Source organism: Pelobates fuscus, chromosome 8, assembly GCF_036172605.1.
Source record: "Pelobates fuscus isolate aPelFus1 chromosome 8, aPelFus1.pri, whole genome shotgun sequence".
In the NCBI taxonomy this organism is placed as follows: domain Eukaryota; kingdom Metazoa; phylum Chordata; class Amphibia; order Anura; family Pelobatidae; genus Pelobates; species Pelobates fuscus.
In genome coordinates, this window is record NC_086324.1 from 146,410,543 (window position 1) to 146,437,949 (window position 27,407).

At 40.8% G+C, this 27,407-nt stretch overlaps 3 protein-coding genes across 3 annotated transcripts in view; 1 reads left to right on the forward strand and 2 right to left on the reverse strand.

The window, feature by feature from the left end:
- Positions 1-12,574, reverse strand: part of C8H7orf50 (chromosome 8 C7orf50 homolog) — a 213,467-nt gene extending 200,893 nt beyond the window's left edge. The window contains exons 1-2 of the mRNA XM_063430407.1: positions 12,474-12,574; positions 6,724-6,832 (exon numbers count right to left, since the gene is read on the reverse strand). Of these exons, the coding sequence (XP_063286477.1) occupies positions 6,724-6,831 (108 nt within the window). The 5' untranslated portion in view covers position 6,832; positions 12,474-12,574. The remainder of the gene's footprint in view (positions 1-6,723; positions 6,833-12,473) is intronic.
- A 1,088-nt stretch (positions 12,575-13,662) lies between these two features.
- LOC134570905 (ubiquinol-cytochrome-c reductase complex assembly factor 4) lies at positions 13,663-17,631 on the forward strand. The gene is made up of 2 exons (XM_063428902.1): positions 13,663-13,799; positions 16,638-17,631. Exons 1-2 carry the CDS (start codon positions 13,765-13,767, stop codon positions 16,963-16,965), a joined length of 363 nt encoding a protein of 120 aa, XP_063284972.1. The 5' UTR covers positions 13,663-13,764; the 3' UTR covers positions 16,966-17,631.
- Positions 17,632-22,781: 5,150 nt separating this feature from the next.
- Positions 22,782-26,558, reverse strand: LOC134570906 (histone H3.3A). Its single transcript, XM_063428903.1, has 4 exons — positions 26,470-26,558; positions 24,728-24,874; positions 23,305-23,458; positions 22,782-23,220 (listed from the first exon to the last, which is right to left on the reverse strand). The coding sequence occupies exons 2-4, from the start codon at positions 24,853-24,855 to the stop codon at positions 23,092-23,094; spliced, it is 411 nt and encodes a 136-aa protein (XP_063284973.1). The 5' UTR covers positions 24,856-24,874; positions 26,470-26,558; the 3' UTR covers positions 22,782-23,091.
- Between the last annotated feature and the right edge of the window lie 849 nt (positions 26,559-27,407).

Consider the following 27,407-nt stretch of genomic DNA (forward strand, 5'->3'; position numbering starts at 1 on the left):
ATCTTACATTAGGGGGATCAGGCTGCAGGTAAGGGATTATCTTGGAGCTTAATTTACAACTAACTGGCCAGCAATGCTAACAATATTTTATATTTTCTTAAAATGGATCTATCAACCACACAGCAAAATAAAAAATATATATATATTTTTTTTTAAAGTAAGAAATTTCAAAAAAAGTCCTTACCCCTAGATGACAGAGGGCATGCTAGAGATGACTGACAAGAGGCCAGACCAAAAAACATAGTTAAAAAACAAAAATACAGGACTGCCCATGCACAGAGTCATTTGGTGGGGTATTTCTCTGGTACCCCCAGAAAAGGGACATATAAAAATACCAAAATAAATATAAAGAAACTGCAAAGGAATCCAAACTGTCCCATCCAGTATGGCACTGTTACTGCGCACACTTTTTATGAATGGGGAGCTACTGATTGGCTTATAGTGTCAGCTGACCACTCAAGCCAACCAGCAGCGCCCTATCACCGGCGGAACTGAGCGCTTCTTGAAAGTCAATTGCAGAATCCATATGCCGCTGGGGGAAAGGGATATCCAGCACCTAGGGCAACATTTGGGGTTACACCGTTCGACAATGGTTTAATCCCTTCAAGTGAGAAAGCGCCGGGGACCTCCTGACACCATAACAACTTACTTTTTAATGAGTTGTTATTGTGACCAGAGTGTTCCTATAAGGAGGTCTCCAGAATTTAATTCTCACATAAAGAACAGGAATCAGGAGCACACTAGCTGCTGTGGACTATTAGCTTAGTGTAACATACAGTATCTCACAAAAGTGAGTACACCCCTCACATTTTTGTAAATATTTTATTATATCTTTTCATGTGACAACACTGAAGAAATGACCCTCTGCTACAATGTAAAATAGTAAGTGTACAGCCTGTATAACATTGTAAATATGCTTTCCCCTCAAAATAACACACAGCCATTAATGTCTAAATCGTTGGCAACAAAAGTAAGTACACCCCTAAGTGGAAATGTCCAAATTGGGCCCAATTAGCTATTTTCCCTCCCAGGTGTTATGTGACTCATTAGTGTTACAAGGTCTCAGGTGTGAATGGGGAGCAGGTGTGTTAAATTTGGTGTGATCGCTCTCACGCTCTCATATACTGGTCACTGAAGTTCAACATGGCACATCATTGCAAAGAACTCTCTGAGGATCTGAAAAAAATAATTGATGCTCCACATAAAGATGGCCTAGACTATAAGAAGATTGCCAAGACCCTGAAACTGAGCTGCACCACAGTGGGCAAGACCATACAGCGGTTTCACATGACAGGTTCCACTAAGAACAGGCCTCGCCAAGGTTGACCAAAGAAGTTGAGTGCGTCATATACAGAGGTTGTCTTTGGGAAAAGTACAGATGAGTGCGGCCAGCATTGTTGCAGAGGTTGAAGGGGTGGGTGGTCAGCCTGTCAGTGCTCAGACCATACGGAGCACACTGCATCAAATTGGTCTGCATGGCTGTGACCCAGAAGGAAGCCTCTTCTAAAGAAAGCCTGCAAACAGTTTGCTGAAGGCAAGCAGACTAAGGACATGGATTACTGGAACCATATCCTGTGGTCTGATGAGACCAAGATAAACTTATTTGGTTCAGATGGTGTCAAGCATCTGTGGCGGCAACCAGGTGAGGAGTACAAAGACAAGTGTGTCTTGCCTACAGTCAAGCATAGTGGTGGGAGTGTCATGGTCTGGGCCTGCATGAGTGCTGCTGGCACTCAGGAGCTACAGTTAATTGAGGGAACCATGAATGCCTACAAGTAATGTTACATACTGAAGCAGAGCATGATCCCCTCCCTTCAGAGACTTTAATTTGATACTGCTCCACTTCACGGGTTACTGAATGTCTGCAATCATTTTATGTGGACGAAAAAAAAAAAAAAAGGAGAGTGAGTGACTGTCTTTGGGATGTGATATATATCCAAGGAGACTATTTCTAAACTGAAGAGAAAAAAAAACAAAAAAAAAAAACAATCTTCAAGTGCTAATTACAACTAAATTGACTTCTTGATTACAGAAAAATAATATTAACCTGTAGGGAATATTGCCTGAACTAATTTATGCAAAGAAAGTTTTAGGTGACAGATTTGATTTAAATAAAAGAGAAGCATCAGTATAAATGTGGATATGAATTATTCATAATGAAGGAATACATTACCCGGTACTGTCAGCAGAGGTAAGTTGGGTTTATATAATCATCTGTTTCTTTTTGGCAAAACCATAAACAACTATGTTGTCAAAACAAGTAATGTAACAGTTCCTCTTTAATAATAAAATAAATGAAAGGAGCACGTATTATCTTGAATAAATTCTCTAATACATTGATGACGTTATTCATATATTAGATAAGGAAGAGATTTTTCTGTTACCTTAAATAAAACGTCAGATGTCTAACAAAGTAATGATGAGCACTCAGGTATATTCTCTGTAGTCCAGTCACATAAGTTAATATATTGCAGATATCAGATATACTCAATATGTTTATTCAAAAGAAATCATAAGGGGGGGCAGGACCTAGTGGTCTTCTACATTCTCAAGTATGAATGACAGAGAGCCTCTGAATTACCTTTGTCCCTTTAGGGAACAATAGAAAACCATGGATCTTCAATGGTCCACTTCTCAAGTATTGGGAAAATCTCAAACATTCTGCAGTTCAGTCTTCGAACCATAGAAGCATAAAAACTTCTAACGTACCATTCATGAACCACACATATAAACCATATTAACGATCTCAATCCAGTTCATTTTTCTTTTACTCATCACCATAGCTCTTTATATAAAGCCCTCTTCCTTGTCTTGCCGACCGCAATACAGTTGGAGATCTGCTAAAAAAATATATCTTTATTATGGAAAAAGAGCTAAAAGCACTTGCAGGAAGATATGCCTCTCTAGATCTCATGTTTTCTACAAGGAATATTGTATATTTATAATCAGGTACCGGCTTTATCCCGAAAAAAAAACAAAAAAACACAAAAACCCTGATACATTGTAGTTAAGTCATCCTAAACAACCAAAAATCAAGCTTATGGAAACCTCTGGCCCCAAACTAGAAACATGCTGGATTACATTTTCACTTTCTGTCGCTGTGCCTATTGAGGTAGAAAATAGGCTAAAATGCTTTGACCTTAACCTGGAGCCAATACGGTTCCAGCAGCATTAAGGGAATGTTAGAATATTACCACATATGGAATCTCTCCAGGTGACATGCTGTTCCTCTACTAGACACCAGAATTCCAATCTACAAGACTAATACTGTACCTCCTGAAGTCACCAGAGAGATTGTTGTACAACATACTAATATTGCTGACAAAACAACCATCTTGCATTCAAGGTCCTCCATCACCATCTCCTAACTTCCGAGGAGCTCAGATTGCAATGAATGGGGAAGATATGATGGTGACCAGTGGGTCAGCACATGAGAAAATTATCAATCAAATAAGCAAAGCTGGGTTTCACAATGGATGGTCCAGGCGGCAACAGATTGTAGTGGGGGGCAGGCCATATTCAGATTAAGGGAAAGGTAGGAAGAAGTTGAAAACACACTAGGTTCAGCTCACAATACATCTGAGCCCTGTTTGAGGTGTTCATAGAGTATATATATATATATATATATATATATAGAAAATAGGCTGTTTGTTACACTGGATTAGGACAAAGATTACTTATACAATTAAATTATTGAGTACTCTAAAATAATAGGCTAACATGACTAAGCAGTGCAACTTGTGGACTAGCCAGATCTTGCTGGATTCCCTCTGCCACCCCAAGGTCTCAGTCGAGCCCTGGAGTGGTAGGAGATATTTTAGAGCAGTGATGGCTAACCTTGACCCCATAAATTGTTTCTGGACTATATTTCCCATGATGCTCAGCTAGCTTTAGACTCTAAAAGCTAGCTGAGCATCATGGGAAATGTAGTCCAGAAACAATTTATGGGGTCATGGTAAGCCATCACTGTTTTAGAGGGGGGGGGGGAGACGGACACACACCATGGAGGCAGACTCATGGGAAGCGCAGGAGTAGGTGGGAACCGTTGTGGGTGAGTACTGCCAGCGGCTGTCCCAGTAGTAGTTTGTCATGGAAAACAACCTCTCTTTCGAAATTCACTAGACCAGAGTCTTCATTGTAGAGACTTTACTCAACGGCCCATTGTGTATTAAAGGAACACTATAGTGTTAGGAATACAAAGCTATATTTCTAACACTATAGTGTTCTTCAGAAGGGTTAGATAACCATTTTAAATCTTATTTGATTCCAGCACCAAAGACCCTCAGCGCTGGCTCTGTCTCCGCTTCCTTCAACATGAGCACAAGAGGTAACCTAATGCACATGCGCAGCAAGCTCATTGAAGACGCTGGACGCCCTCGTGAAAATAGTTTCTCTGTTTTCAGGGTTAAAGGGACAGGGACACTGTATCCAGAACACTTCAAGGAGATGAAGTGGTGTGGGTGCCTATAATGTCACTTTAAGTGATCCTGTTGTCTGTTATTATTGAGGCTCCAATAGGGAACTCACTTTTTCAACACAGAGAAAGACACCACATTGCTGTTCCCACCTTTCTTTAAAACTCTGGGACCCTGGGGGCGGAGCCTGGCTCTCAAGGAGAGTGGACGTGCATGCTGTGAGCTCCCGCTGAAAAGGCCAACAAACCACCTTTAAACGGGCTAAATCAGCTTTTGACCCCACTGACGGGCAACACAGAGCCCAGAGGGGACCCAGCGAGACACCCTGAGACTCTGCAAAGCGGATCGGGTACGGGAAGCCGGGAGAGCGCCGCTGCGGCCTACTATACCGGAGCTGGGGAGGGACGGCCGACCTCCCTGCTTCCAGGTACCCCACGAGAATAGACACACTCCTACCCCCCCCCCTTTGGACCGGTGGGGGTCATCCCGGTCTACGCTCGACAGCCTAACTCAAGCAACACGATATCGGCACATAGTCCCAGAACGGAGCACAGCCACATGGAGAGGGCCGAAGCGAAAATGGCGCCTGACACGTGGCATGATGGGGAGACACGAGAGCTACGTGCCCCAGTCCTTTGCCCCGTGGACCGTACACTACAGCGGCTGAATAAGCACATTAAACGGTTCTGGATAAAACTGGAAACCCTATTCTTTCCTAAGCCACTCCAACCTCGAATCCAGAAGCGGGACGGCAAGAGCCGGAGGGAACAGAGGACCCCCTCGGGCCTACAGCTTCGAAACAAGCCTGCACCTCTCACTAGAGGCCCACCTGGGCCGAAGGCCACCAAGGGTTTGACCCGACGACATCGCCCACACGGACGGAGAGACGGCCGCCACAGACAGCGACAAACCCTCGCATCCCTCCGTCACTCCCGTTATGGGAAGGACCCGGTCCTTGGAAGAGAACGGGCCCGTGGCACAAAGATGTCGGCCTTCACACCGGCCTGGGGCTGGAGGGAGGACCCACCCTACCCCCGGCAAACAGCCGCCTTTGGTACATGTCCAGCACCGAATGCAGCGAGCAGATCACTAAGCCCAGACCGAAGATGCACCCCACGGGTGACGAGCTCCCGGCTCACCTTTGCTGGACTCTGGCACGACGGCTCATGCAGCCTCCCCTCGCAGGGAACTGGTTATGACAGCCCAACAGCACTCTGCTGGCTTTTTCCGAACCTGGGAATCGGCTGACTGGTGACTATGACAGGGACAGGCTGTATAATGTTTTGGCCTCTTCACTTTCAGACAGTTTCCAGCGAACCTAATTTAAAACGGTCCCTCTTTTATGTGACCTGCTTTTATGTTTTTTCTTTTTTCTTATGCCATTATTTTTCTGCTCGCTGACTCTATTTATGACGAGTGTAACTATGTCCCTTAATTCCTTGCGAGTTGCATTTAATGTGTTCTTTAATTTTCTTTTGCTCTACACATGATTGTTTGTTGCTCCAGCATCCAAAGCAATATGTACTAGATTAGCCACATAGACAGTTCTTGCTTTCAACCTCATTGTACTTTTTGATATCAGGATGCCACTGTAAGTTTGTTTAACATGCACCTATTTAGCAAACGCCAAGACGAATAATGCTATGTTTAACTACCTATACAAGCGAGAACCTACACCGTTATATATTGTCTTTAACATGTACCTCTTTAGCTAACGCCAAGACGAATAATGCTAGGCTTAACTATCTATACTAGCGAGCACCTACACAGTCATATATTGCCTTTCCTAATATTAACATGTGCCTATTTGGCAAACGCCAAGTCGAATAATGCAATGTTTAACCATCTATACAAGCGAGAACCTACACCGTTATATGTTGTCTCTCCTAATATTAACATGTACCTACTATGTTTACCTATCTATACAAGCGAGAACCTACACCGTTATATGCTATGTTTAACAAGACAACTGTATCTCTATGCGTGCTACTAACCTATTGAAAAGTTTGCATAATATAAAATATAAAATGAGGCTGTCTTTAGAAGGAGATGTACTACTGTGTTAATGCAATCCCACTCTGTACAAAGCTGTGCATCCCCTCCTCTTTATTCTGTACCCCATTTAACTCCTGCCTCAATAAAAGAAAGATTGACCAAAAAAAAAAACTCTGGGACCTTTACCACAGTTAAAAGACCCTGGCATCTTGCTGCATGCCCACTGTGAAGAATTGTAGGCTGGACATTCTACTTTTACACCTACTGGGTGTTCACATTGCAAATTAAACTGAAAATATTATTCCGTACTGACCTTGGGAGACATTTTCTTCTTTTTTGCTGGAGATTCTTCGGAAGTGCTTACTGTCAACTTCTTTTTCTTATAATTTTTCACTTCTGTCCTATTCTTATTTCTTGCCATTCTAAAACATGAATAGATTCCACACTTAATTACCAGATGTTTCACTATTTCAATTGAATAGCATGTATAGAGCGAGCAATGCTATAGAGCTTTTAAAAAAAAAAAAAAAAAAAAATCATAGAGAGACCTTCCACCTAAAATTCCAGTTTAAAGGAAAAGCATCATAAATAATAATTTAACATATTTCTGTATTTTAGAATTATACGCTGAATTTAGGAAGTTACCAGTACCAAATACATTCAACACCAGCACAGGCCACTCTGTATATTCCCTATTTTTCAATGAACTGCCTTTGCTTGAGCTTGCCCTTAGATTCGCATCTGTGCCTTGGCATATGAGCTAGATTAAAAGGGAAAAAAAAAAAATCTAGGAATTTGGCATGTTTAGCTCCAGAGTAAATATTCCATATTAAACATGCGCACACATGGATCATGGATATCACTGGAATGTTAGTGTAAGCCGGCTGCGGTAATAAAATACCTGGAACCACTTGGACACACAAGCTGGCAGACATCGACGACATTCTTCTGACCATTTCTGTTTTTGCAATTGGTCACGGTGGTAGAAGTCACAATGTGCAACGTTTCAGCATCTGGAATTAGAAGCTATATCTTCCCTCCCTCCACGCAGCCCCTCCCACCGTCCATGCCTTCATCTATTTTGTAAGCCATGTTTCCCCTCACTCCCTCCTCCCCCGGCTCCGAGCACATCCATGCTCTCAGAGCTGGTAAGAAAGATCCAATCAAATGTTTCTCTTTCAAAAAGGATTTGACTGGACCACACGAGAGAGGCTCACGTTAGACGGGATGTGGAGTGAAGTGCCAGGAGCTTTGTCAGGCACTGGATTTCAGCTAAGTGTAAGCTTTACTTTGCTGCTGTTTAAGGTGGCACATTTTCGTAATGCCCAATTTTTTTTTTGTAGAAAGGTTTGGAGTAACCCTTTAAGTGCTACATTTAATAAGGAGCCTGGACTACCCAAAGGATACCACTACACCACAATCATTGCATGGTGGATTTCGTACTCACCTCGCGCCATCATTATATCTATCTTTGCTTGGAGAAAAACTGGGGTGATCCTCAGAAGTTTATACTGATAACGGTCATTCTCGGCTCCATTTTTTTTTTTTTATTCCTAAGTGATTCCATGGCCCTCCTTTTTTGGTTTAGTTCTTCTTCAATTGACAAAAGGTTGCCAGTGTTCATTTTTACACTATTTGCATATTCAGTAGAATGTATATAATATCAGATGTATTCTTAGCTCTGGACATTGTACTGTTTAACTGCCTTTATAATAGATTGCTTGTTGCATTGTCTAAATAACATTTTATAAACCTTTCTTAAATGTCATAGCAAACATAAATGTTATTTCAACAGATTGTATTTTGTGCCAGGTATAAAAAAAATATGCATCATTAGTATGGACTTTTAATATCTGCAGCGGAATACAAGCCACAATGTTCTCTTGCATTCAGAAGAAAACATTTAGAATACCAGATAGACATTGGATATACGGTAGTTATTATATTCAAATATACAATGTTTTTTTTTATTTTCAAATTCAAATGAGTTTGTGTAGAAAATAATCTAGCACAGTAAAATTTAAGCAAAATCATTTGAACTGCAAAGTTTTCCAGTATACGTTTCTATTCTCTAAAACTGCAATTTCATGTTCAAATTACTATTTAGTAAACTAACCCAAATGTAGGGAGGGGATTGCAAAACACTGCAAACAAGAATAAGTGTGAAAATTGAATAAATACAGATTTATTTCCTAGACAGTGAATTGAAAGCTTACTTGCAAAATACAAACTGACACAGCCAAAATGTAACTATAGCTTATAATACTTTCAATTATCTTGGCCTGAACTGTGTTATCTGATTTCCATTGAAAGCTGATATTTTTCAATAGACTGCACGTAGTGAATTTACACACGGTTTGATATAGTATCTATCCTCCAGAGGGAGCCAAAGTACCTAATAGACTTTGCAGTTTATTCACTTACTCGAAATGAGAGAGAGAGAGAGAGAGAGAGAGAGAGAGAGAGAGAGAGAGAGAGAGAGAGAGAGAGAGAGAGAGAGAGAGAGAGAGAGAGAGAGAGAGAGAGAGAGAGAGAGAGAGAGAGAGAGAGAGAGAGAGAGAGAGAGAGAGAGAGAGAGAGAGAGAGAAAATATGTAGGAAAAGCACTCCAAGGACTTCTTTCAATGTAGAAAATAAATCAGGACTGAAACGTTGAGTTTTCATGGCAGTTGCCGAATAAAATTTAATTTATTTTCTACATTGAAAGAAGTCCTTGGAGTGCTTTTCCTACATTCGATCTCTATAAATTCTGCTGACAAGCACCGGGCTATATCTAAATTTCTACAGGAGTGCAAGCATTGGACAATATTATATATATATATTTAACTAGGCATTTTTTTCATTAAATGGTATAGGTTCTCTTTGTAAACATAGCAAAAACATTTTTTAAACATAGAATGTGACGGCAGATAAGAACCATTCGGCCCATCTAGTCTGCCCAATTTTCTAAATACTTTCATTAGTCCCTGGCCTTATCTTATAGCTAGGATAGCCTTATGCCTATCCCACACATGCTTAAACTCCTTCACTGTGTTAACCTCTACCACTTCAGCTGGAAGGCTATTCCATGCATCCACCATGTAATTCCAATTTACAATTCATTGTTTATTAAATAAATGGCAATGATTCAATGCATGTCTATGAGGCAATGCTGATTGGCGCAGCACTGTGTTTTGACGTGCATGTGCAATAGCCAATATATTGGCCGAGATCATCAAGGTTTACAAAATGTTTTTGCTCACTTGCGCCATTTCAAAGTGACCGGCGCAGCGAGGAAGAAAAGGCAAGTTTGATCACCTTTCAACTCCATGGAGAGGGGGCCGGTCACCTAAACATCTGTTCCAGCACTCTAGAGTTCCCTTAATACAACTGGACAAGGCCAGCATTTCTAAGTAACAAGAAAGAGTGATAAATGCAATGAGAGGAAGTGGATGAATACAATCTCAATAAACAAAGCCTGAAATCCTGGAATGCGGATGGCAGTAAAAAGAATTGTCATGTTACCTTAATTTGCAATCTGTCTAGTCACTAACAACTGTAAATTCAGGTTACAGTTGAGAGCCAGAAACTAATTTGTCTTTTCACTTGCGGATAATTGGTTCCCCCAGAAAACATAGGAATAAGACTGAACTTATTCTATTTAGTGAAATAAACGCACCTACGGTATATTTACAAAAGTTAGAAATCTGTCATGGTGCGTAATACAGAGCATTCAGCTACCGTATTACACCAGTAATGTAGATGCAAAATAGTACAGTATCTTTTAATACCTTTTTTCTTGCATGAACATAAATACACTGGCTGTCAGGAAGACATCCATTAAAGATGTGCTTAAAGGGACACTAAAGGCACACAGACCAGTGGTTTGGGTGCAGTGTCCCGGTTCTCTCAACCCTGCAGTTTGAGAAACTGCAGTACTTACATTAAAGGGTTAAGATTGCCTCTAGAACCTGTCTATCACACAGCCACTATAGGTGTTTTTCCTGAAGTTTGACTCTGTGAAAGCATGTTGGATGCCCTTACGCTTTGTATGAAGATGTCCAACGTGTTAAAAATCCGCATATGAAACCATTGATGCAATGCTTTCATATGGGGAAGACCTTATGTAGCTAGTGTGCATTAGGTTCACCCCATCAGCTGACGTTGACAGAGGAGGTGCCCTACCAGCGCCAATTGGCATCAGCACTGGGATCGGATAAGTGAATAAGGTTTTTTTTACCCTTTACATGCCACTGTGGTGGCCATGAGGGAGGAAGGGGCCAGAGGGCACTACAGAGTTAGCAGTACAGTTTTGTATTCCTAACACTATAGTTTTCCTTTACCTATTAACGCTGACATTGCTGTTTTTATAAAACAGTCATATTTTATATTAAAGGCTTAAAACTATAGGAATCTGCACACAGACAACTTCACTATGTTGAGTCTGGGTGACTTAAGTGGTCCTTTAAATGCTTGATCACAATAGATTTTTATTGAAACACACTAAAACATTACAAAATGTAATTTAAAGGATTATTCCAACCACCATGACCACTCCAGTGATTTGACGTGGTCATGGTGGTAGGGATCAGTATGTGCAGTGTTTCAGCTTGGAACACTGGACATACAGAGTTAATTTTAATTGTGTGCTGAAGCTAGTTGTACCCCCAGCACACAATACATAATCAGCCCAGTACACTGTTCAGGGCTGCTTTATGTCAGTTCTGTGCATCTGCCCTCAAGATAGTTTCCCCTCCCTCATTCTGATACTTGTATTTCTTTATTACATTACCTATCCCATCCTCCCTCCACCGCTTTCGATTGCACACCTGCACTCTGAGCCATTGAAATGATCCTATAACATGCTTCTCTGTGAGAAGTCTGTGATTAAACTTTGTGAGGCCCATGTTATGTCAAATTGAGGCATGGAAGACAGCCTGAGACCTTTGTCCGGCGCTGGTTATCAGATATGTAAAATGCTTATTTTTGCAGTTCATATTGCGAATGAAGATAGGAGATGGGTCTAATTAATATTGCACAATAGGGCATTTTACACTGGAAAGCTACCCCTCTTGCCACGCCAAAAAAAATTGCCGTACCCCTTTAACCCAATCATGACTGATGACATATTGATCATCACTCCTTAAAGGTACAATATAGTTTTAGAAATACAAACAAGTATTCCTAACGTTGCAGTGTTTCTCTACCTTTTTAGGAATGCACCCCATAAAGGTCTAAGAGGTGAGTTTTACTTGTTTTTTGTCACTGCTGTTAGATCGGTAAATATGTGAGATCTAATGTAAAAAACACATTCTTTTGTGGTCTAACAAAGAGCTGCTAGCCTAGTTTTTGGGGGGTTTTTTGCTAGAATTTTTCACAAGGGGTGGCTGGGTGGGCACTTCCCCACCTCATTAAATACCTAATATCACACATATGTGAGATGTAACTAAACTAGTTGATATAACAAATCTCTACCAAAATAGCAGTTTGTGCAAAGATTTGTTTAGGGACTGGTGACGGCTAGTTAGCCTCCCATCAATAAACAATTCATCAAACAATCTGCATAAGTTTTCACTAGAAGAAGAAGAAAGAAAAAAATTAAAATAAAGATTGTGGGATGATAACAAAATATGAAATATCAACACAGCTCTTAAATCGTATATGCTATAAAATATCACCAGTCCTTCCCTGTTGCTTGGGAATTACACAACCCATTCCAATATATAAAATGTCCACATGTCCAGCTGTGGAAGTGATTACTTTTATTACTTGTTAGTGAAATTTTAGGTTTTTATTAAAATGCATTGCAGATAAAAACCACAATCCCTGCCCTTATTTAGCTGCAGAGTCTGAACGAACAAATAAATAAATAAATACAGGTTTTGTAGAGATTTTGTAAAACATGCATAGTGCATGAAAGCTGACACTTGGCCCCACCGTTTGCATGCTTTTAGCATGTCCATCCCATGTTGTTCATGCACACATTATATTGTAAAATGATCCCATAACACCCTACATTACAGGGTCCCATGAGCTGGTCTGTTAGTACACAGAGTAAGCAGGAGACAGCAGATAAATACTGTACATGTAAAAGCCGGGTCCTCTCTCACGTGGTCTTACTGTCCTCACTGAGTCTTCCGCCTTTAGGAATCCCGACAAGCACTGGGTTCAGATGCTTGAAGCCACGCCCACAAACACTCACCATGCTGGGCAGCCCAACGCGCATGCGTGTTTGCATTGGCGAGGCTTGAAGAGGTTCTGCGCATGCGTGTTTGCATTGGTGAGTCTTGGAGACGTTCTGCGCATGCTCCGCAATATCTGCCTTCTTCCATATTGTGAAAGCAACATTTTGGTAAATTTTGTAAAAAAGATTTTCAGGAGTTTTTTTTTTTTGCTTGTTTTTTATTTTATTGCTATATAATTAAATACATTTTAAATTAAAATATGTAAGAGAGAAAATGTAACGATGTGTACAACTAAAATGTAATTTATAAAAAGAACAGTGTATCTGATTTACACAGAGTGATTGCTAAACAGATTTAAACACATTACTCTGAATTGTGTTGCTCTTCAACCTTCGGCTCTCCAGATGTTGTGGACTACATCCCCCATAATGCTCTTACACACATAATGCTGGCAAAGCATCATGGGAGGTGTAGTCCAAAACATCTGCAGAGCCGAAGGTTGCCTATCCCTAAGACACACCAACAATGTGGTATAATGAGTGCCTGGAAAAGGGTAAATTAGGAGAGTAAAGGGGGTCAGGTGGACTGGTGCCCACAATAGGCACTAGGGGGGTATGATCACATAGCAGACAACAAAGGCTTTATTCTACTGTGCCATAGAGATACCGTAACTATTAATAAAGGTAACATTCATTAATTCATTATGCTGATGTAAATCCAGGATACTGTGTTACACTATGTGGAATGGTCAGCCTTAGAACAATACAAAACAAACATTCACAGAGCATACAGTGTGCTGTAATAAGGTGGGTCTCATTAACTAAACAGGGAGCTTTACTGGATTAACAAAACTAATAGCAAAAATATCTGATTTGGAAAGAAAAAAAAAAGTCTCTCTTATGGAATTCGTATTTTATTTATTTACTTTTATTTTAATTCACTTCAGTTTACAGCTTAGAAAATCAGTGCTTTCAGTGACGTCATATCTACCAGCCAGAAACTAAAATGTCTTCTCCAGCTTCCACAGCAGCGCTGTGATTGGCTAACGGGACATATCCTTGGTGTGACGCCATGTCCGGTTCCGGCGACCTTCAGAGCATGTGTGAAAAGTGAAGCTTGTCGTGTTGCCTTATCCTCTCCTGTCTGGGATGCTGCCATTCTGTCCATTGATGTCTTAACAGAGGGATCGACATGAGCTGGAGCTTGTATAAAATACCTGTGATCAGGTAATGCATTGTGAATATACAGTTATATTGCCATCCTGTTAGCCATAGCGTTGTCATTGGGCATGTTGTATAATTACATTGCTCTTGCATCATGGGAAATTTAGTTCTCCAGATTCTAGAGTGCCACCATCAGTCATGGTATGGTAAGTCAAAACATGTTTAGTTGTATTCTTATGTGTTGTTATATAGTATTAAAGTACATTTAAATAAAGTTTACATATGTTTGCTTTATTTTAAATGACAAGTCAAGTATAATATGTGTATGCAAAATGGTTGACTTTTAGATCAAATCAGTTTCAAATTAATTAAGGGATGCTCTTAGCACCATTCTATCTTTCTGTAGTAGTTATGGTGCAAGCATGCTCCTGGAGCTGTCCCCAAGCCCCTTGATCTCTGTATTGCTATTAGCGCTTTCAATTTCTTTTCAAATGTGGACACCATTTGTTGGCTAAACGTTCCCTTAATACCGGAAACATGCTGGCACCAGAACCAGTAGAGAGGGTCATAGTGCTTAGAAATACCATTTAACCTTTTTTTCTGTTACGGTAAATACACTGAACAAAATTATAAACACAACACTTTTGTTTTTGCCCCCATTTTTCATCAGCTGAACTCAAACATCTAAGACTTTTTCTATGTACACAAAAGGCCTATTTCTCTCAAATATTGTTCACACATCTGTCTAAATCTGTGTTGGTGAGCACTTCTCCTCACAGATAATCCATCCACCTAACAGGTGTGGCATATCAAGATGCTGATTAGACAGCTTGGTTATTGCACAGGTGTGCTTTAGGCTGGCCACAATAAAAGGCCACTCTAAAATGTGCAGTTTTATCACACAGCACAATGCCACAGATGTCACATGTTTTGAGGGAGCGTGCAATTGGCATGCTGACTGCAGGAATGTCCACCAGAGCTGTTGCCCGTGAATTGAATGTTAATTTCTCTACCATAAGTCATCTCCAAAGGCGTTTCAGCGAATTTGGCAGTACATCCAACCGGCCACACCAGCCCAGAACCTCCAAATCCAGCATCTTTACCTCCAAGATCGTCTGTTGCAGCAGCAGTTGTCTGGGTGGCTGGTTTCAATCAGTTTGCATAACCAAAACATTTCGGCACAAACTGTCAAACCGCCTCAGGGAAGCTCATCTGCATGCTCGTCATCCTCATCGAGGTCTCGACCTGACTGCAGTTCGTCGTCGTAACCGACTTGAATGGGCAAATGCTCACATCCAATGGCATCTGGCACTTTGGAGAGGTATTCTCTTCATGAATTAATCCTGGTTTTCACTGTACAGGGCAGATGGCATACAGCGTGTATGGCGTAGTGTGGGTGAACGGTTTGCGGATGTCAACGTTGTGGATCGAGTGGCCCGTGGTGGCGGTGGAGTTATGGTATGGGCAAGGGTATGTTATGGACAACGAACACAGGTGCATTTTATTGATGACATTTTGAATGCACAGAGATACCGTGACGAGATCCTGAGGCCCATTGTTGTGCCATTCATCCACGACCATCACCTCATGTTGCAGCATGATCATGCACGGCCCCATGTTACAAGGATCTGTACACAATTCCTGGAAGCTGAGAACAATCCAGTTATTGCATGGCCAGCATACTCTACGGACATGTCACCCATTGAGCATGTTTGGGATGCTCTGGATCGGCGTATACGACCGCGTGTTCCAGGTCCTGCCATTGGCCAGCAACTTCGCACAGCCATTGAAGAGGAGTGGACCAGCATTCCACTGGCCACAGCCAACAACCTTATCAACTCTATGCGAAGGAGATGTGTTGCACTGCGTGAGGCAAATGGTGGTCACACCAGATACTGACTGGTTTTCGGAACCCCCCAATACAGTAAAACTTTGGTCGTTTATTGTGGCCAGCCTAAGGCCCACCTTTGCAATAATCATGCTGTCTAATCAACATCTTGATATGCCACATCTGTGAGGTGGATGGATTATCTCGGCAAAGGAGAAGTGCTCACTAACACAGATTTGTGAACACTATTTGAGAGAAATAGGCCTTTTGTGTACATAGAAAAAGTCTTAGATCTTTTGCGTTCAACTCATGAAAAATGGGGGCAAAAACAAGTGTTGTGTTGTATAATTTTTGTTCAGTGTCAGGTTGATACTACATATCAGCATATCTAGCCGTGTGTGTGTGTGTGTGTGTGTGTGTGTGTGTATATATGTGTATATGTAATATTAAAACATTCCATATGACAGAGATACTTTTGGAAGATAATATTACAATGTAGGTTTTGTGATTATATCAGATTTTGACAAAAGGGAGCATATATGTAAAAGCATAGCTGGTGGAATGGTGTGTGATACAAACATTATGGGATAGCGGCAATCTTTATAAACTTTAGAAGGTCAAGTGTTTTGTTAGATATTTATTAGTCGTCATTATTCTTATGTTGCATTTCGTTTAAATGGGCACTCATAACCCCAATATGTCCTTATCAAGGTCTTGGTAACGCAAATGTATTTTTGAGACCGGAATGAGACCTCTTCACACACTGACATTCATGAAAGCGAACAAGTCGCTTCACTTATAGAGGTTACATACATCACTAATACGCATCCTTAGATATTGCGGTCCATAGCACCACGACTAACAAATGGTAATTATCAGAGCCAATCAACATGGCTTTTGCAGCTGATATACAGGTACCTGCCACAATTTACAAGATAGATTATTAGGTGTTGTGAGAAGTCATGGTTGGTAAATCAATTTTAAAAGTGCAGAATATTTATTTTTTTCTTGTAGAAACACTAGATTGCTGGAGGTTTTTATGTAACAATTTTTTTTTTTTAAATCGATTATAGGATAAGTCGACCTTTTGCGTTGGTCTGTCATGTTCGAACACTTCATTTAAAGGTCAACCCGGACTGCAAAGAAGATAATCCCTCCAAACCGCTGACATTTTCTACTAGTAAAGCCAGTCACAGACATTGGTCTTTTGAGAAGTCAATGGGTAGTGAGGACAAGAGACCATTATGGAAAGTTTTGCCAGTGAGTTTCCTAATTGGATCTATCCTGATCTGGGCAGCCTTCAGAAAAGAAACTGAAATTGATGAACAGATTTATAAACCTATTGAGCAACTCCAACCAGACCCTGAGATAAATGAAACGGACACGGAAGTAAAGAAATAAAATGTGTTTTATTTTGACAAACACGAGGATGGTCTCTTACTAAACTTTATTTACAAAAAGAGGATTTACCTGATCTACAACTGTGCATGGGAATACTATGGTTGCTTGATCGCTAAGGAAAAAAACACCTGACACACCATTCAGTAAAAGATTTAAACATTGCTGATCAGTGGAAGGTGCATGTATAGTGTAAATAAAATTATACAAGGGATACTTAAAGCAAGTGAATGTTCATTGAGGTTTTAAAAGGTGCTTGTTGATGTATGTGAATGTAGGCTTCCTTCATGAAAACTTGGTTCATTTATGTTAAACATGCCTTTAATTCAATGTACATGATCTGTTACCATAACATACACGATGGAGATGGTTGTTTGTAGCATGGTTAGAATGACATAAAAACAGACTTGGAAGCTGAATTTATTTAAGACTGTTTATTGCTGCAGTAGCTTTAAAAGGCAAAGATGCACTTTTACAGGGGGGGCGGCGCGCTTTATAGTTTTCCATTTTTTTTAACTTACGTTTGTGAACCCTCAAATGGGCGTGTGTTTGGAAGCTGCACACGTGATAGGGCTGTATGTCTTCCTCTTTCAGTGTTTACAAAATCAGATATGCTCATCTGGTAACAAACTGATACTTAGATCCCATGCTGTCAGCGAATACCCGTTTACTTATTTTTCAATCAAAAATGTCAATCCACTTACTAAAGAATCTCTCTCTCTCTCTCTCTCTCTCTCGTAACTTTTTTTAATATATTAATAAATTATGTATATATGGCTGCTCAGGAGTGATGGGAGTGAGCGCAGAACTTGTATTTGTAATCTTTAATAGGTGTTGGAATTAAAATTACAATCTGGCAATGAATGAAAAATAACAAGTGGATATGCCTAGATGTATACATACCTCCTTCTAGTAAAGATTTTAAGCACCAGAAACACTACAGCGTAGCATAGTGGCTGTTCCACAAAGAGACTGTCCCTGCAATTACACCAGTGTAAACCCTGCCATTTTTTTTTTAGAAAATGTAGTGTTTACACTCTTTCTATGGACATCTCTCAGAACAGCCACTAGAGGCGTTACCAGTTGCATCTTCACTCTCCGCATGGAAATTCAGAACATTTGCAGTAGAGATGCATTGCTCTATTGCACCTGCTTCTGCACATGCATTTAATTGGCTGAGATCATATTCATTGATGATCTGAGCCAGGGTAGAACAGCAGCTGCATCAAGACAACTGCATGGTGAGGGACTAACGGCGAGTACAACATGTTAATTTGACTTTTCATGGCAGGGAGCAGCAGGACTGTACATACAAATGGAAAACCGGGTTATAAATAGAAATTAGCTTAAAGGGACACTAATGCTACAAATACAAACATCTACTACAGAATGTTGGCAGAGGCAAGCAATAGGTTACAATCTTGTTTTGAAGTTCATGTAATAATTTAATAATTTTCCGTAGATGCACACGTATCATTTTCTTTCTACCTTCAGAAACTGATAAATAGATTCGCTTAACGGGACACTAACAATACAGTTTCTGAAGGTAGAAAGAAAATGATACGTGTGCATCTATGGAAAATAATTAAAGGGACACTATAGTCACCTGAACAACTTCAGCTTAATGAGGTTGTTCAGGTGAGAAAATACATTGTTTACATTGAAAGCTAAGGAACACCTCCAGTTGCTTAGTGTGAACCAGAGGGACTTCGGAGTTGATGGAGGCATATCATGTCTCTATCCACTCAGATCTGCTGTGCACAAGCATCCTGTGATTCAGTATCTCCTCCTACTGCATGCAGACACTGAACTTTCCTCATAGAGATTCATTGATTCAATTCATCTCTATGAGGAAATGCTGATTGGCCAGGGCTGTTTGAATCATGCTGGCTCTGCCCCTGATCTGCCTCCTTGTCAGTCTCAGCCAATCCTATGGGGAAGCACTGTGATTGGATCAGGCTATCACATTTTAGCAGGCTGCTTGTTTTTTCCTGAGTCTAACAGCATGCAGATTTACAGCTTCTGGCTTGAACACAGTAAGATTTGTACTATATTTATGGAGGCATGAGGGGCCCAGGGGGGGCTAGATGGTCGTGTTAACACTATAGGGTCAGGAATACATGTAGTTGCACTGGTGACTATAGTGTCCCTTTAAATTCGCAAATCAACTTCAAAATAAGATCTTAACTCCTTGCTCTCCTACCATCATTTTGTTGGTCAGTTGCAATTGAAAAGTTCTGCAGGAGATGTTGGTGTTGTAAAACGGTAAACTATTTTGGATAACTATATAATAATCTAGCTAACATACGATGAAGGTTTTATCATTTATAGATTGTCTTTAGAAGACAGTATTGCAGTGTGATGGAAAACCATTGGATTACAAACCTGCCACCTAATCGACAATACAAGTAGCCATTTCAAATTCAATGTAGTGATATCACTGATCATGTAGCTTGAATAAGTTCACAAAGTTGCAAAAAAAGTAAATAAAATGCATTGAAACAGTTCAGCACAGTGAGTGCAGCCATGATGATACTGGGAAAGAGAAGTTTAAAAAAAAAACCCTCAGCACTTAGTTTGAGAAGTTTAACATTAATTGTTTTTAGTATATCCTGCCAGGACATGTGGAAAATTCAATTTTCACAGGTGAATGTAAAAGTTTCCATGAATCAAATCTCTAAAGGACCCCAAGGAGGGCTTTTAGATTAAAGGACTACTATAGGCACCCAGACTACTTCAGCTTAATGAAGTGGTCTGGGTGCCAGTTCCATCTAGGATTAACCCTGCCTGCTGTAAATATAGCAGTTTCAGAGTTTATTGCTGGGCATTTTGTACATTTCATATGTGCCACTAAGTTCAAACCCCCAAATTATGCTCAACTAAGCCTTCTGAGTAAAACAATATGCCCAATGTATGACCTAGACATTGTGTGAAGTTACACTGCTGTAAAAGAGACATAACAAGTTATGTTTTTTAAGTGTGAATTTTCATGGAGGGTTTTGATGCGTCCGTGTCCCACTTTGGAGCACTTGAGCAGGCTACATATTACAACTACACTATAAAGGCATACCATTTCTTAAAGAAGACATCCCAGGGCAATTCAAAAGGCATTTTTTGAACCTTAGCGTGGGATCATTTTTCCGCTAGCTTGTACCAAGTGTAGTGGTAATACGCATTTTTTCTGCCTTTTTGACACAAAGTGAGTTTGCGCAGTATATTTTTCAAACCTTATGTGTACTACGACTGTATAATACTTCATACGTTGCTCAGCTATGTCGGCTGAGTACAGCAATACCCCCGTATGTACCTTTGCCAGGTATATGTGGACATTGAAGGGGCACATTTGAGACACAGCCATTCCAGTTTTTTTTCAAACTTTGAATTTTTACGCTGTGTCCATGTCCCATTTTAGAGTATTTTACAAGGCTATATAATCCAATTACCCCATAAAGGCATACCATTTCTTAAAGAAGACATCCCAGGGCAATTCAAAAGGCATATTTTGAACCTTAGCGTGGGATCATTTTTCCGCTAGCTTGTACCAAGTGCAGTGGTAATGAGCATTTTTTTAATGTATTTTTTTACTTTGTAAAACCCGTTTTTAAACTTTTTTTTTTACTTATTAAATGTTTTACATTTTCTTAACTTTTTTTACACTTTTACATTTTTTTCTAAACTTTTCTTTTACCTTTAACCCCTAACTAGCAGTAAGCAGCACTAACCGTAAATTCCCCATTTTCCCATAACTCCCACCCACCCCAGCTAGCAAAATATATAATTATAAAATATTTAAATGAATTAAATAAATTGAACCCATGAGGGTTAAAAAAATTAATAAAAGTTAATCCTCAGGGGTTAAAAAAAAAATTAGAGCACAGTATAATACTGCGATCTGTATGTTGATCACTGTAGGCAGTGATGAACTGGCAGGGAAGGGGTTCATTTTTATTTAGACTGGGTAAAGGGGGGTGGTATTTTTTTTTTTTTTACTTAAACGTTACTAAAACAGTTAAAGTTTTTTATTTTTTTTTAGCTTTTTAAAGCTTATTTAAAAAAAAAAAAATTAACGTTAACCCCTAGTTAGCCTAACACCAAATTCCCCACTAACTTCCACCCATCCCAGCTAGCTAAATATATAATTTTTAAATATTTAAATTAATACAATAAATTTAACCCCTGAGGGTTAAAAAAAATATAATAATTAACCCTCAGGGGTTAAAAAAAAAAATCAGATTACATTAAAATGTATACCCTGCCAATTGATTACTGTAGTCAGTGATCAATTGGCAGGGAAGGGGTTAATTTTATTAAAACAGGGGAAAGGGTGGGTGGGATTTAACTTTAATTTTCCCCACCAGGGGGCAGGATCAGTGAAGATCCGTCTCCCTGCACTTCACACAGAACCCGGAAGTGCAGGGAGGCGGAAGGTAAGTACATTGAGCACATGTGCTCGCTCTGACATGCTGTCAGAGCGGGCACATGAGCTGGTGCAGCCCGATCGGGTGCTCCCGGTCTGCCTCTAATACAGAGGCAGACCGGAGCACCGTTAACCCCGCGATCGCCGCGATCTGGGGTTAACTTTAGTAAATGACAGAAATTTTCCGTCAACGGTCCTTAACTGAAGGACAAGGCTGACGGAAAATTTCCGTCACCGGTCGGGAAGGGGTTATGGAACACTAGTCACTAGAACTACAGCTTAATGTAGTTCTGTTGGGTAGAATCATTCCCTTCAAGCTTCTTCCCCCCACCAAAGAAAGGCAGTGTTTACATTACAGCCTAGGGATAACTCATCTGGCCACTCTTTACATGGCTACCAGATGTGCTTCCTGTAGCAGTGCTGCAGTGTGACTGACATTCAGTGCCTCCACCTTCTGTACATACAGAAGTTTCCTCATTGAGATGCATATCTATAGACTGTCCCTGCCTGACAAAAGGCAGTGTTTACATTGCCTCTTAGTGACACAGCACCTCAGGAGCTGAACATTCCACAGAGATGCATGAATTCAATGCTGATTGGTGCAGTAGCGTCCCAATACAATATGGATAAACATTAGATTGGCTGAGATCAAGCTTGATAATCTCAGCCATAGAGAGGCCAGCACAGCATGGAGTAGAAACACCATCCTCTTGTAAATGGAGAGGGCTGTCACCTAACACACCCCATGAAAGACACCCTCACAGGATTGCATGATATAAAAAAAAAAACCTTACCCTGATGTCCAGTGGGCAACCAGCTAGGGATTGCGGAGGCGGGTAGTGAGGTAGCTGTGATGTCTATGCTCTACTCCAATGCATGCAGCTTAGTGACGCCAAATTATAATGTCACAGCTCATCTCCCCGCCTGGCCAAAATATAGCCAGTCTACCTCCAAGTTTCACTTCTGTTATGGTGCCAAGGTATTCATACAGACTAGTGCTTCTGATGCATGAAGTGTTCCTTTAATCTCTAGAAACACTTATAATTTTAGAAGAGCTCATGGAGGAAGTAATCAGTATCTACAGCATTTATGCTGGAACCACTGCAGAGGATCTTTACTTGTGCCGAGAGCTAGTTACAGCACTGTTTCACAAGGTTTCCCAGTTAAGTTATGGCTCATGAGTTGCCAATATATTCAAGAAATTTATAGATCGGAATGTAGCAACTAGTATAAGCACTAGTTTCATAACCCAAGTCTGTTTTGATAGAATATTTAATGTGCCTAGACAGACTAAATTGCATCAGTTTGAATTTTTAAAAACCCACAGAACTCTGTGCTTACTACATGTTACACCTTTTGACAGTTATTCTGTCTAACAGATATTAAAACCAATTCCAGCAGGTTGAGGTAGTGGAAAGTTTATTTACAATGGAGTTACAATGAAAGATAGGGTATGTAAAGAAATTAGATTAAGCATGCTGACCAGATTTAATGAAGAGGGTCACAAAACTAGCTGAAGATACAAATTTTCTGAAAAACCTGAGGAGTAAGGGAATGTCATATAAAATGTTCACTACCAGTTTACTGTCAACTACCCTACAATTAACAAACCCTTTATAAAATAAAGACACACTTATGTACAATTTGTAAAAAAAAGAAATTTCAGAACAAAAACAAGAAACTAAGATCAAAAACAGAACTCCCAACAAAAATTAAGCACGTTCTCCACGGATTCTCCTTGCTAGCTGTATATCCTTTGGCATAATGGTTACTCTCTTTGCATGGATAGCACACAAGTTGGTATCTTCAAATAGGCCAACAAGGTAAGCCTCACTTGCTTCCTAAAATGCAAAGATAGAATACATTTAGAAAAGTCTGTTAACATAGAAGAAAGCAAAAACCTATGCCATGTTACCAATACAAACCTGGAGAGCACCAATAGCTGCACTTTGGAACCTCAGATCAGTCTTGAAGTCTTGAGCAATTTCCCTCACAAGACGCTGAAATGGCAGCTTACGGATCAACAGCTCAGTAGACTTCTGGTATCTTCTGATTTCTCTCAGAGCAACAGTGCCAGGCCTGGTTAAAGAAATTGATTAGATTAAAAGTTATATAAAAGTACTAGTGACTGCAGATTATGGTTTTAGTGTGAGCTTCTGAATCCATGGCATATTGACTAAAAAAAGTCATAAAGATACAGTCTTACATGTTAGTACACTAAATCAAGTCACAATTATAAATAAGGTGTCTCAGTTTAAAGGCCTATTTCAAGCCACACTTCATTGAATATATATTAATTATGTTGTAGTCCCAATAAAATTCCTAGGTACCAAATTGCAGGTGGCCTGATCTGCAACAATGCCTTGATCACAGCTTTTTTACTGGGGTGGAACAGACTAAGTGGCAATCTGTGTGCAAGGCATTCTTGCCAGCCTCACAACTAAAGTTCCTACCTCCATCAAAAGCACAACCACTCTACAGGTTCTGTGGGGGAAGATAGCCAACCCTGTAGTCTCATGTAAAACCAAGTTTGAGAACTATATTATATAGAGCAGAAGGCACTGGACCAGGGTTAGTTGTGTCTTTGGCACTACATTTCACTGTTAACTTCGCCACCTTTGAGAGGTTTAGTAGTTACTAAGGTAGAGTACTCCAGCACTAGACTTAAAGTGACACTGTAGGCACCCACAGCTGGTTGTAGTGACCACTTCAGCTGGTTGCAGTGGTCCGGGTACAGACCTATCACCTATCACCTTTAACATTTAGTTATTGCAGTTTATAAACTGCAAAAGTTACCTGCTAGGATTAGCTCATTCTCTGGTGGCTTCCAACCGGAGCAACTAGAGGGACTTCCAATTGGAACGGTGACTTTTCGTTGCCTAAACAATTCTGGATGTCCTCGCGCTATGCATGAGTACTTTCCAGCGTCACCAGAATCACTATTGGAAAGCACTGAACGATGCTTTCCTATAGGGAAAGCAAGTGTGAGTGCAGCCATTGCTGTGCATTAGATCTGCCAGCTGATGAGGAACATGGGTGGAGTTAAGCCAGTGCTGAAAGACATTGGCACTGGACCCAGTTAAGTTGGATAAGGGGTTAACACAGGGGAGGGCTTGACAGTGAAGCTATAGTGCCAGGTAAAAAGTGTGTTTTCCTGGCACTTTAGTTTGCCTTTGAGGTGTTACTAGCTTTAGTTCACTCAGCTGGAGCAGTGATAAGGAAACTGCAGATTCTCGGTTAAATTACAGTTGGAAAACTCCCCAGCACAGTCAGTCAAGGGGTTGACAATGGAACAATACCACATGTACCTGACTAGCTGTAAAATGTTTAGACAATTTTGTAACATACCTGTATCTGTGAGGCTTCTTGACACCTCCTGTAGAAGGGGCACTCTTCCTAGCTGCTTTAGTAGCAAGCTGTTTCCTGGGAGCTTTACCTCCAGTAGACTTACGAGCAGTCTGCTTGGTACGAGCCATAGCTTTTCACTTGCAAAATCTTGATTAAAAAAAATAATAAATTTTTTAGTACACATAATCACTCAGAACAAAAGTAACATATGCCAGCCATTGTAATTACAAGCACACCTCCCCCCACAGTAGTAGTGATAAATGTATGCATGATTTTGGTGTCTATAGCAGGTCAATGCAGCCTCAACACTTCTTTTTACAATGCTTGCTAGTTACAACTATAGTGGCAGTCCTAAAGAAAATGTCATTTAGTGTTCCCATGTTCCTATAGAGATGCAATAATTCAATTGCTATTAGGAAATGCTGATTGGATAGGTGTATTTCTGTGCATATGCAAAAGCCATTCTACGGAAAGAATAACATTTGTTCAGCTCAACAAAATGTCTGTCACACAGAGGTGGAGCCAGCCATGGCAGTGGATTATGAGTAATATAACCTTAAGTATTTAGAGAGGGTCTGCATTACAGAACTAGTTTGTATTCCAGATAAGGTGAGGAACATTTTTAAGCCAAGAAAGCAGATATACGAGTTCCCCAAAAATTTGCCCAAGTTTCTATAGTTTAGTGAATAAACCCCTTTTGCATAGAAAACTATTTTGATTTGACACAACATTATATTTTGTAGTCAATAGCAATAAAGTTTGCCAAGTTCAGCGCAATATGGCAAGTTAACAGTGAAAAAAGTCACAAACTGGCCATTTGAGTTATGTAAAAAAAAAAAACGCGTTCTGTTTTAAACCCCCAATATTGTGCATAGAAGACAAGTCACTATCCCAGCACAGCTATCCAGGTTGCACTGAGACAGGATGTATGAGAGCTGCTCACTGCTGCCCCTAGCGCCTACTATGCCACATGGCATGCTTAGCAAACCCCCGCCATTATGTGATTATTATCTCTGGCTCCACATACACCGAACACAATATTAATAATAACATTTAAACCATATATCACCTCAAGCAGCGAAATCACAGCCTCCCATCAATAAAATATCGGGGAAAATAATCCAACCAGCTCCTGCCCAGCACAGGAGGGGCACATTAACAAAATAAAATATAAATAAAAATCCAGATACACAAACCCGCTCCATTATTACAGAAATACAAAATGGCTTTTGGAGACAGCCAGCCCCCGTGTGCAGAGCGGGGGAGAGAGAGCGATATCGGGGTGTCAGGGGCCCCGGGGGGGTGGGGTCTGTGCTAGCAGATGGCGGGTCACCACGGGGGCCGGATCCTCCATTACGCGGCTGTCTCTGCTCACGTCCCGTCTCCTCACACCGAGAGAACATGGCGGCCGGGCGGCGCGAGCTCGGGGGAGAGGAGGGGCGGGGGAGGCGGGAAGACAAAAACCGCAGGAAACTGGCCGCTTCACGGAGCCCGGACAGAGTGGGAGCCGCCGCTAGCCGCCAGGGAGGTTCTATCAGACGGTTTACCGCCATTTCCTCGCGGTAACGGCGGCCGTTAACCCGGTACGGACACCGGAAACAGCCGGACCCGAGCGAATTCAAACTCCAGCGAAGCGCGCCTCGCGGGACAATACGCGATCCGAGCTCAGTGCGAGCGGCGGGGCCCGCGGGGATCACCCGGGGCGGCAGAGAGAGAGAAATATATATCCCTGAGGTACTCACCGGACAGGTCACAAGAGCGCGCACACAGCGGTCAAACGAGGCGAGCGACTAACGTACCTCGCGCCGCCACTTGGTCTTAAATAGCCCCTGACACGTCAGCAGTGACGTAGGATCCATGGGCTCCTCCCACCCCTTTTTTTGACGACTCGAAGTCTATGGAAAGAGGCGGGGCAGGGAGCGCTCTGATTGGTGGATTGGAATAGGACTGGAGCGCCAAGCCCCTCCCCTCCCTGTGCTGTGTTGTATCCCAGGGGCGGGAGATGTAGTCCAAAACATCTGGAGAGTTCAATGTTGCCTGGGCAATAGCAGCATGGAAAATAAATGTAAATATTGGCACGAGACAGGACAGGCGGAAATAATAAAGGCCAAAATTGAAATAATTCAATGTGTTCTACTAGTGCACATACAGCAAGGGATCTATCATACTACATATATATACACACATATTTATATTACTATATTAATATTATTATTGTTATATATATTTAAATAATTACATTTATTACATGAGCTGCCCAATACTTCAACAGCTAGATCATATTTTCCATGTTTAATAATTTCCCAATAATGAACGGGTGGTGACGTCATCTGTGTGACTATTCCCCAAAACAAATGGTTATTAATGCAGGGATTATGTCCACACATGTTTAGGAACCCTAATCCCAGTGTCTGGGTTCTTATCCAGAATGTGTTGACGTTACACTCCTGAGCTGCTGTTAGCGACAGCAAAAAGAAATGCTCTCAGAACTGTAACTCTCACTAATCTTGGAATGTTCTGAGATATGTAAATCCTCCCCATAACCCTTACAGTACTCTAATCTACTACATTAACCCCTACACGATACCGTCACATAATATTAACCTCTATTACACCACACTAACCTTTAACCCCTACACTATACTGTCACTTAATATTAACCCCTATTAAATTACACTAA

What these genes read in the sequence shown, in the direction of transcription:
- LOC134570906 (XM_063428903.1), bottom strand. Translation starts at nt 24,855, where the DNA reads ATGGCTCGTACCAAGCAGACTGCTCGTAAGTCTACTGGAGGTAAAGCT. An exon ending in AAGAAGCCTCACAGATACAG is followed by an intron (nt 23,459 to 24,727) that starts GTATGTTACAAA and finishes TTCTTTAACCAG; the next exon opens with GCCTGGCACTGTTGCTCTGA. An exon ending in CAGCTATTGGTGCTCTCCAG is followed by an intron (nt 23,221 to 23,304) that starts GTTTGTATTGGT and finishes TTTGCATTTTAG; the next exon opens with GAAGCAAGTGAGGCTTACCT.
- LOC134570905 (XM_063428902.1), top strand. Translation starts at nt 13,765, where the DNA reads ATGAGCTGGAGCTTGTATAAAATACCTGTGATCAG. An exon ending in TATAAAATACCTGTGATCAG is followed by an intron (nt 13,800 to 16,637) that starts GTAATGCATTGT and finishes AATCGATTATAG; the next exon opens with GATAAGTCGACCTTTTGCGT.